The following is a 10,814-nucleotide window of genomic DNA, read 5'->3' on the forward strand; positions in this document are numbered from 1 at the left end:
AACTAGGATATTATTTTTCCCTATCTGAATAAATGAGCTGTTCTCAGAAGAAAATAAGGCCTCAGAACACTGTTTGAAGCTAGAAAGGTGGCAGGGTCCGCCAAATATAAACAAAGTAAAACAGTATGAAATGGTGCTGTCCTTTTATGGTCAGTTTGTTTATTCACTTTATTCAGTCAGGAAGACAGTTTGTTTATTTAGATTGTATAGGCATACAACAACAACAAAAAAATCTTTCAATGAAGATGTTTCTCTTCTGATCAAAATTTCAGAAGAGATTTGCACCTTTAAGTACAAGATCTAAGTACTAATCCTCAGACAGATACAACAGTAAACAGCCTGTCTTCCTGTAAAGCTAGTGTAACTTAGTACCGATGCCCAATAACATGGGAGCATTGTCTCTGTCCATGTTGTGCTCTCTCATAGTTAAACGTGGCTCACCATAGAGCTCTACCACAACTTGGACCTTTTTTAAGAGCCAGAAAACCATTACCCCAGCATTGTTACAGATCCCTTGTTTTCACAGTGGCGTTACTGCCCTCCACTGGTGTGAATGAGCATTTTATTTTCCTCTCCTCAGATCACAACCGGATCCATGCCACTGATGTGCTGCATGCTGTGTGGTACCTCACCACTCAGCCTGTGCCCAGCCTGCCCACCCTGCTGACGGAGAATGGGATACACACTGGTGAGGACTTTTAATATACACATTAGTTCCTCAAGAACAACCAGCAAGAACGTCTCCTCTTAGACTTGTTCTGTGAAGCTGAAGTCTCTTTTTTGGTTCCGGGCTGAGACTCTAGCAGCTGTTTTCCATCATTGTCTAAAAATCAGTGAATGGATCATGAGCTGTGCTCTCTTTTCTTTCCCCCGTAGACTCAGAGAATGGCATTACGCCCGGTGCCACAGGCTTCCTGATGTCCAGGATGAACTCTGTGCAGGAGGAAGGCCACTGTTCCCTGGCTGGCCTCATCCCCGGCCTGGAGCTCATGGCCCTGTATGTAGCTGCTGCCATGCATGACTATGACCATCCCGGAAGAACCAACGCCTTTCTAGTAGCTACGAGTGCACCACAGGTAAATAAGTGTAGGTGTGCTTCAGAGAGGTGCCACTGATGAATAATGAAGGTGATTCACTGTTGGTTTTATAAAAACAAAGGTTTCTATGGAAGCCTTGAGAGGCATGGGAGAAGAAAACAATTCTAGTGATCCATTTTCTAAGTCTGATCTAAATATTTTTCTCCTGTGTTCATGGCTTAAGAACAGGTGAAAAAAGGTTTCGCCTGGATAGTAAAACTTACTTACCCTCTTACAAAGAAATATCCTGACAAAACATTGCACCTGCCAAGACTTTATTTTAGTTCATCAGTAATTTGAAGTACCCTATTACTGCTTTTTCAGTCAGCCAACTCATCAGAAATCTATGTATTTATGTGAATACAGTGCACCAAAACAGCATCCAGAGCCCAACACTGGCTATTATGTTGAATCTGCCATGTGTTGTTGTGCACCAGCTGCTGTGTGGAAATTTCCAAACCAATCACGTCCGGGAACTGCAGAGGATGAATCATCTTGTGAATAATTGATCAATCTAAACTCATACATCTACATAATATTCATTAACAGACTGAGACAGCAAGCCTCATCAACTTACTGTAGCACATTAAGCTCACAACATGGCTTGAAGTAGACACGTTCAGTTTATAAAATGTTGATAGTCAGCAGATCACCTTTAGTGCATTGATGTGAGCTTGAAGTGTAGCTGTCAACTTTTAAATTTATCGCCAGCTATTTTGATAATAGATTGAATGTTTCTCTCTCCTCTTCATCGTCTGCTGCAGGCTCTTCTATACAATGATCGTTCAGTCTTGGAAAATCATCATGCAGCTTCAGCGTGGAACCTCTTCATGTCTCGACCTGAGTATAACTTCCTGGTTAACCTTGAACATGTGGAGTTCAAGCGCTTCCGCTTCCTTGTCATTGAAGCCATCCTGGCCACCGACCTCAAAAAGCACTTTGACTTCTTGGCAGAGTTTAATGCAAAGGTAACAATCCGAGTCAACATCATCTCTTCTCAGCTCTTGTTTATTTTCTCTTAGATTGAAACTAAACTGAAGTTGACAACCAAACAGTAGGGAATTCTTTTCAATCCATAACTGGATTTCTCTTTACACAAACCTGCCTGTGCACATCTCCCCAGGTGGGTGATGAAGGAGTGTCCGGGATTGATTGGACCAACGAAAACGACCGATTGCTGGTGTGCCAGATGTGCATCAAGCTGGCTGATGTCAATGGACCGCTGAAGTGCAAGGAGCTCCACCTGCAGTGGACAGAGGGGATCGTCAACGAGTTCTACGAACAAGTAAGCTCATCATTCTCTGCAATCTGAGACAGACAGATGGTCTGTGGAGAATAGATAGCATCTCACACATAGATAGATGGGAGTGTATTGTTTTTGAGTACTGAATAATAACCGCTGATTATTAACATTTGCAGAAACTATTGCTAACGGACGTGGAAAAGGGTGAAAGAAGTGTAAAAAACTGAACACAACTAAAGCTTCTGAAAATGCATGTTCATGAGCAGACAGGACTTGAGTTCCTTGTCCTGATTGGAGGGATACCAGACAATTTCTTTTTCCGGGAGGAGAGACGTGGGTTACTGACCAAACACAGTGATAACTGTTTGAATATAGAGCTGTTTAATACTTATTCTAATACAAATATTTCATTTACAGCAGCTTTACTCAAAATAAAAATAACACATCTTTAGATGTTGTTTATAAAGATTCAACAGTCAGGACTGTGTGGATGTGGTTTGATCAGATTTGATTGACAAGGAACAAACAACCAACAAACTGTCATCAGTCATTTTTTCTCTTCACTCATCTTCCTCCACTGCAAGGTCAACTGCACAACAGCGCCTCTGCAAATGAGAGGGATTTGATTTCTTACTCAAGGACCCTTCAGCAAGGTTGCGTGTGTGTAAAAATGGATGTATCTTCTGAACAGAAACTGAAAGGCCAAAACACTTACCTACTAGCTCATGAATATGTTCAGGACTTCTGTAGACGTATGCCTGGCAACAAATCCTGTTCTTAACTAACGATGGCTCTCATTTGTCCATTCAGTTTGTGCAGAGTGGGTGGATGAAGATCAAATCTGATTAGCCAGTGAGACATGACCACTTGCCTAGCATTGGCATGTTGTAATTTGAAAAGCACTAATTTGAGACTTTACTTAAGGCATAATTGAAGCTATTCTATGCCTCACAGTCAGTGGTATCCTTGACATTTATTCTTCTCTGAAGGAAAAATCAGACGAGTTGGCTGTAACAGACGTTTATTATCACAAGGCTCCTTCCACAATCAGCAAGCTCTCTATCAGCATTTATTTTGTTATTTAGTCTTTTTTGAGGTGATTGTGTGCACCAACCACATCAAACCACTGTGTAGCAGCGAGAACATTTCTGTGCTGATTACTGAGGGAAAAGCCCTCACTCTGATCTGCTCCTGAAGCTTAGCATCAGGCTATTCCTCTCAAACCTTCTGATCTCAATCTCATAACAGCTTTGAGAATTATGTATGTCCTTTGAGTGGGAGCATCAGGAGAGGATGGGTGAGAGACAGAGGTTGTGCTTATGTTTTCTCTCAAGAGAGTAGACGGATGACCTGAATGAGTCAAGTCCATTTTATTTATATAGCCCAATATCACAAATCACCATTTGCCTCAAGGGGCTTCATTTGAGTCCTTTTGTCAGCGCTCACTCACAGCCACACAGAGGAAGATTACAGGGAAGGAACCGAGGCTCTCAGAGGCAATCGAGCCAGCACACACGTTTATATGGTGCACACACACACACACGCATTTACATTATGCTCTGCAAAACGCCACTTAAATGTTCAAAACATTAGCAATTTCTGCTTATGATAAACAATTATCCCCCTCTCCCCCTACTCATGCTCTGACAATACACATACATATATGCACACACCTCTCACATGAACCACGCCATCTAGGTTTCAGGTTGCCATAGCAATGGTAACCCCTCTGTCCTCCTGAATTGCTTTAAACACCCTGACATCAGAAAGCATCACACAAACGCAAAATACATGAATGTCATTTGCCATATATAAAAGTGGAACACAAGCTACAAAACCACAGCCCATGTGGCTGTGGTTTGTAGCTTGTGTTCCACCATCCAGCCATCGTTATCATCAACAGAGGGCAAAAAATAATGGTAAATATCCCCCCCTTCAAAAAAAAAATGGAGACAAGCCTGCTGGGACAAGTTCTAGAGATTTGTTTATTTACATTCTGTAGAGAAAATCGATCAGGAACAACAAATTGTGCTGGAACAGGAAGTGAACAGTAGCATTTTGAAGGTTAGTGTAGATATGGGTTCAGTTTGTGTGAGTATATCCTGCCACCAGGAGACCAATCAGCAGATTAAATCCAAAAATTATGTTGGTTTGTTTGATTATAGGTCTCTCTTTGTGGACGCAAAATGGAAAGACGGAAAATGCATGAATGGCAATTATCTGAGGACAAGGAAAGAGCACCGTGGCTCCACTTTGGCTTTTATTTACAATAGATGATTTTTCTACTTCAGTAAATCTCAAACATCTGTTTTGTTGCATCAGACTTTGTCGTCGTGCCCCGTTTATAAAAACATGATTAGAATATTTATGTCACTATTATTATCTGTGACCTTGTGGGTAGCAAATATAGAGATAATAGTCACCATTACTGAGACTGTTCATAGTCTCATTTATCTGATTGATGCCTACAGATGAGCCACAGTTGAATTGATGTTTTTGTATTTGCAGTCCTCTTGACCTACTTACAGGAGACTGTACCCAGGGGGAGTGTATCTGGGGCTTTGTGTGCTTCCCGGTGAAGATGTACAGAGAAAATGTATATCAGGGTTTATACAATCTAACCTCTCTTTTAAAAAATGTTTTCTTACATATAAAATAAGATATAATAAATATCGATGTTGTGTGCTCAAGCTCAACGGGCAGAGTGTAGTAAAGTCTGCAAGTTTTAACAATGAAAACAGTCAGTAATGTTTTAATTAATTCAGTGGAATATCTTTGTATGCTTTTGACTGGTTGTTATTCCATATTTCAATTTGTAGATGCCACTTTGAATATGTTGTCCCATAACATTATTTGTACTATGATTTGCTCTCTGGTATGGCTGCAACCAATAATAATTATTATTGTTGATTATCATGCAGATTAGTTTTACAATTAATTGTCTAATTGTTTAGTCTATAGAATATCCAAACAAAATGTGAAAAGTGCTCATCACAGTTTCCTCGAGCCCAAAGTTTCATCATTCAAAGACTCTTCATTCACTATCATCAATGACTAAGAAAGGCAGCAAATCTTGACATTTAAGAAGCTGGAACCCACAAATGTTTGACATTTTTATTTGAAAAATGACCAAAGGGATTAATCGATTATCAAAATAGTTGGCGATTAATTTCCATCCGGTCGACTAATCGATTAATCGACTAATAGTTGCAGTTCTACTCTTGGGCTCATAGAGGGAGAAGCCTTTAACATCAGTGAAGAAAAAAATATAAAGAAAATAATAAAAAGAAATGTTTGAATTCATGTATGATCAAACCAAATATTTGCTGTTGATAGTGAACCAAAACATCTTTGATTTATAAAAGATTATAATTTTAAGAGTGTCTTCAAATATTGCATGAATTCTTAAGAACTGATGCTTAAGAGACTGAGACTGCTGGATTCATTTCAAGACAGCAAACTTTTTAAAAAAATTAAAAATGGGTCAGTGGGGAAAATGTCACTCTTGAAATCTCATTATCACATAATGTAAATGTTCCATTTTCCAGGACATTGATCATAAATCATCATAAATGTTATTGTTTCTGTGCCTCTGACATATTTGCCGTGTTCGCACACTTCTAGGGAGACGAAGAAGCAAGCCTGGGCCTTCCCATCAGCCCGTTCATGGACCGGTCCGCCCCGCAGCTCGCTAAACTACAGGAGTCCTTCATCACTCACATAGTGGGACCTCTGTGCTCGTCCTATGACTCCGCTGCTCTCATGCCGGGACGCTGGGTTGACCCGCCTGAGGGAGACACGGAGCCAGAGGAGATGAAGGAAGGACAAGACACAGAGGAGGAAGATGAGGATGTGGCAGATGAGGACGCATCAATAAATTCTGACAACTCCCGTATGTCAACATCTTAATAATTAATGTCGCAGAAAATATAATGTCCTGTTGCTTGGTGAGACCCAGAGTGATTTGACAGGACTTGAAGAGTTATCTGATTTCTTTTTTGCTTATTTCTTGGGGTGAAGATTGTAAATCAGTGCTGATGGTGAAGTTTTGTAGATTGAGATTCACAAAAGAGAAATCAATCTGAGAGTTTCAGGGGTGTTGATTGTCGATTTGAAGCTTGGTTGATTTGGAGTATTTCAGTCTGTGGTGTTTACTGTTTAACCCTTGCGATATTCCCCATGTCACCCAATGTTAATTGTGTATAGTTATAACTAGTTTTCTTATCTTATGGTTTAAAGGTTCATAGGTTCGTTTGATAGTCATTTTACAACACTAGTGTTGTAGAATAAAATGTGAGTTAAAGTCCCTTTTTGCTACATTCTGTAAGAAAAAGTCTCATAGCCTGAGGAAAAAAGTTACTCCATAGTCTGGTGGTACGGCAGCGGATTCTTCTATATATTTTGCCACACGGTAGCAGGGTGAACAGACTGTTGCCATCTTATGGTACTTTCAAATTAGTTTAAAGCTGAGGGTAGATTTCAGGATTTCTACTGTATAAATACTATGTTAATCTATATAATTTTTTTTTAAATGAATTGTTTTATTTACATTTATTGAAAGGCATTTGTACGACTGCTTCCTACAACTGTGATACACTTGAAAAGAATACCATCAGAGATTTTGAATATGAAACTAGCATTGGTTAGCTAACATACTTACTGAATGGCCAATTTAAATAAATAGTTTGAGATTTTGCTAAATACATTTATTTGCTTAGAGTTACTTTAAAAGAATGATAGCAATCGTGTTTCTGTCAATTAGCTTAGCTTAGCATAAAGACTGGAAATAAGGGGAAACAGCTAGTCTGCGTCTGTTTAAGGTAACAAAAAAAAAGAAAAGACATGAAAAATCTGCACACTAGCACCTCTTAAGCCTGATTCATGGTAGGGTGCTTGACAAAAAAACGGAGAATCTTCAACGGAAAATAGTGTTACTCAACACTTACTGTTCATGTTGCACACCTGGAGAATTCTGAAGTGTTGAAGACGCCATCACAAGCGAGCAGTCAGAAGTATACAAATACCGTTTGGGATGACATTACGTACTGTAATCAGGTGCAGCCAGCATGGTTGTCATAGGGTGAAGCCTGTGTAGGTCAAGCTTGCAAAGCTGGGAAGCGGCACGAGCCCTCGCGTCCACAAATCCTATAGAGGATAGCTCCTGGTTACCATGAGACGACTGAATCCTTTTGCTGAAGCATATTTTGAAGCGGTTACGCAAGAGACACGAATCAAAAGTGTTGAGCGCTCTACCATAAATCAGGCTGCAAGCTCACATGTATCTCATGTATCTTATTAAATGATCTGTAAATGTTACTGTTCAGGGAAGAAATAGGTTTGTTTTTCCTATTTATTAAACTAATACCAAGCTAACCTGTCCGTCTGCTGGCGAGCTCCATATTTAATGAAAACACATGTTAGTGGTATCGATTCTCTCGTCACCTCTCAAGAGCCTGACTTTTTCCTTTGTGTCCGACAGAGCGGCAAGAAACCAAAAAGGTGAGCAGGAGGAAAGTGTTTTGCCAGATCACGCAGCATCTTCTGGAAAACCATGAAATGTGGAAAAGAGTCATCGCTGCAGAAACCCAGGAGGAGGCCCAGAAAGAGGAGCCGAACTGCATCAGCACCACCGACCCAATCACAGCCATTCACGAGGAAGAGGAGGAGCAAGCAAGCAAAGAAGAGGAGGAGGAGGAGGAGTCGACCGACGGCCTCGAAGAGAGGGAGGAGATGCCGGCTCTAGAGGAGGAGGAAATCCTTCCGCAGTCAGAGACTTCAGGGGAAAAAGAGGAGGAACCAGAGTGATATTCTGAACTTTGACCACCTCTTAAACCAGGAATCTGAACGTTGTCTAAAAATGTTTGTTTCTTTCCTAACTGATATGGTAGCCAGCACATCACTTTGACACAACACTGTAGAAGATGTTTTGGGTAATATGTGCCTAACAAAAACTGGGTTCGAGGACAGGGGGGATGACGCATGCCCAGTTCATCTGACGAGCAAAAGATGAAGTGACTGAGAGGAAGAAGAAGAAAAAAAAGAATGATTGGGACTGAATTTGTTTTCATTGTGTATGTTTTAGTCTGGATCTGGTGCCCTGCCCCCACCCGGGCCGCCCATCCTGCACTATGGGCCAACCACGCCGATTCACACATTCACTCCATCGATGAGTAACACACTGTCAAGACCCCACCCTTCTTGTTGCTCCCATGCTCTCAGCACACTGTGGAGCCACCCGGCTGGTCGAGGATGTGCAACAAGCCCCTTCTCCTTGAAGACAATGGGATGAAAGCCAGGGAAAAAGCTGTGTCCACTGAGGCTCAGCCGAGTGGATTTCAGAGGGAGACGGGGAAAAAAGAAAGGGCCAGTTGTAGCATGTTGTTTATACAGACATACACACAGTACACAGTAGAAATGCATTCCATACACAGAACAGATAGGAAGTCAAACAAAGAACCCTGTTGCTGTTAAAGCTTTATTCTCGCTCAAAGAAAAACATACAAACCAAGGTTTTGTTCATGTCAAACAATGTTTGTCCTGAGTCGCATGTTTTCTCCCCGTCTCTTGTGACTCAGAGTCAGTCCAGCACAGCTACACGTGTCCAGGCCACACAACTCAGGAAGGCAGAAAACCCGTAGAAAAAAAAAAGAAATGACTACTTAACTTGCCACTTGTTTAATATTTTCTGTCTGTGTTGTTTGAGATGCTCGAGATTCAATTACACGACAGAGACTATTGATCACATTATGCTGTATATTACAATTCTGTTTCATTTCGTCTGCACTCTAAGCTTCCTGATTGATCCCTGCTATAACACAGTAGCAAGCTTTCACCTTTAAACTAACTCACAAGACACCAAACTAGTTAATAAGGTAATGTGTTTTGTCAAGTAAATATCAGTTACGTCGCTTCCCAACTTGTTTGCTAAATCTTTACAGGAACGCACTCGCTAATGACAGGGATTCTTTCCTCTTTGCAATATAATTTATAGCCTGGTATGTAGGCCAAATGTTTGAGAAAGTAAAGTGATCCAGTAAGCCAGAGTGGCCCGAGCTCAGAGCTGACTCACAGCTCCAAATCACCCATGAGGATTTATGTCAATAAGATATTTTCTTGTTTTTTTAAGGAACTACCCTGTGGAGCCATTCAGGGGATGCTGTGTACCCACAAGAAACTCAATGAGAAGTCTCGATCAGATCGAAAGTCGTGCGCTATTTTATTATTTTCTTAAAAAAAAAAAAAAAAGTAATGAGGAAAAAATATATGAACCATTTCTGACCTTATTGAAACCACCTTATGTAACAAAAGCTGCATAATTAATATATGACATTGATTATTAATTTATTAAGTTAAGTCAAATGTAGGATTAATTGAGTGCAAGCCTTATAGTTTAAAATGCTGCTGTCTGCTGTCAGGGTTGTTTTTTTACCTTCACTGAGAAAATCAAAATATTTTGTACGTGTAGTCAGTCCTCAATGAGAGCAAATAAAAAAGACAGAATGAGAGATGACACAGATGAGGATGAGGAGAAAAATACCTGCGTTCTGCTTAGCTTCCTTTTAAATTAGCATATTTTGTCCAGAAGTGCAACAGAAAACTGATCACAGGCCAGCAGACTCACCATCCCTCCAGATTTTTCTGCATTTGTACTCCCCGCTGATGACATAGCATAGGGCTTAACGGGTTGTGTCGGCGCTCTCCCTTTGATGTCCTCAGAGATTCAGATTGGTGGTGACGGAGGAAAGTGTGAACGAGGGGAACGGTCTCGGTAATGAGGCTCAGTAATGAAAGAGGAGGGAGAGGGAGAAGCCTTTTAGCTTGACTTATAATGGGTCAGAGGAGTCTCAAATATTTTTTCACATTGCAGCAGATTCCTTGAGATGTAACTCTTTGAAGATGAGCCAGTTCGGTCGGATTCAGAATCATGTGATGACCTACTGCATTACAGGGATATGCAGTACAATGTGTATGATCTGACACAGGGGAAGCAACTCTTTCAGATCCAGAGATTTAAGGATGCTATGTGTCTTCACTTACCGATATGTAGCAGGTGCTTTGCAAAGTGAACAAGGGCACATTTTGATACAATTGAAAGACTTTCTTGGATTTTGACAGTACTTTTTAGAGACATCTGCTTATAAAAAAACCCTTCATAAACAATCTAGGTCCCTCTATATGGACAGCAGTGGTTACAACATCATATTACAGTGAGGGCCAATCACTGTGATCACGACCTGTGATGATGACAGAGAAAGAAACATTTCTATTTTTAAGATTGAAACAGAAAGACTGGCATGGAACCAGCAACCCAAAAGAGCATAAGATAGAACACAAAACTCTTTATGCAAGCAGTCCATGACATATTGTCAACACGCTGGATGAAAACAGACCAAGCAATCTCTTAAACAGGCTTGTTTGCAGACGCTGTCTTGTGTTTTTACTGGCTGAACTTGCCCTACTGTGACCCAATTTCTTAACTCAATTAGAGTTTTGCT

At 40.6% G+C, this 10,814-nt stretch overlaps 1 protein-coding gene across 1 annotated transcript in view; it reads left to right on the forward strand.

Annotated features, from left to right (window-relative positions):
* The window catches only part of LOC141016246 (cGMP-inhibited 3',5'-cyclic phosphodiesterase 3A-like), a 51,020-nt gene extending 42,896 nt beyond the window's left edge, over positions 1-8,124 (forward strand). Inside the window, exons 10-15 of the mRNA XM_073490502.1 lie at positions 581-688; positions 877-1,076; positions 1,841-2,044; positions 2,200-2,361; positions 5,944-6,211; positions 7,799-8,124. Coding sequence (XP_073346603.1) covers positions 581-688; positions 877-1,076; positions 1,841-2,044; positions 2,200-2,361; positions 5,944-6,211; positions 7,799-8,124 — 1,268 coding nt within the window. The remainder of the gene's footprint in view (positions 1-580; positions 689-876; positions 1,077-1,840; positions 2,045-2,199; positions 2,362-5,943; positions 6,212-7,798) is intronic.
* Positions 8,125-10,814: the final 2,690 nt, after the last annotated feature.

The sequence above is a fragment of the Pagrus major genome, chromosome 2 (genome assembly GCF_040436345.1).
Source record: "Pagrus major chromosome 2, Pma_NU_1.0".
Classification (NCBI taxonomy): Eukaryota; Metazoa; Chordata; class Actinopteri; order Spariformes; family Sparidae; genus Pagrus; species Pagrus major.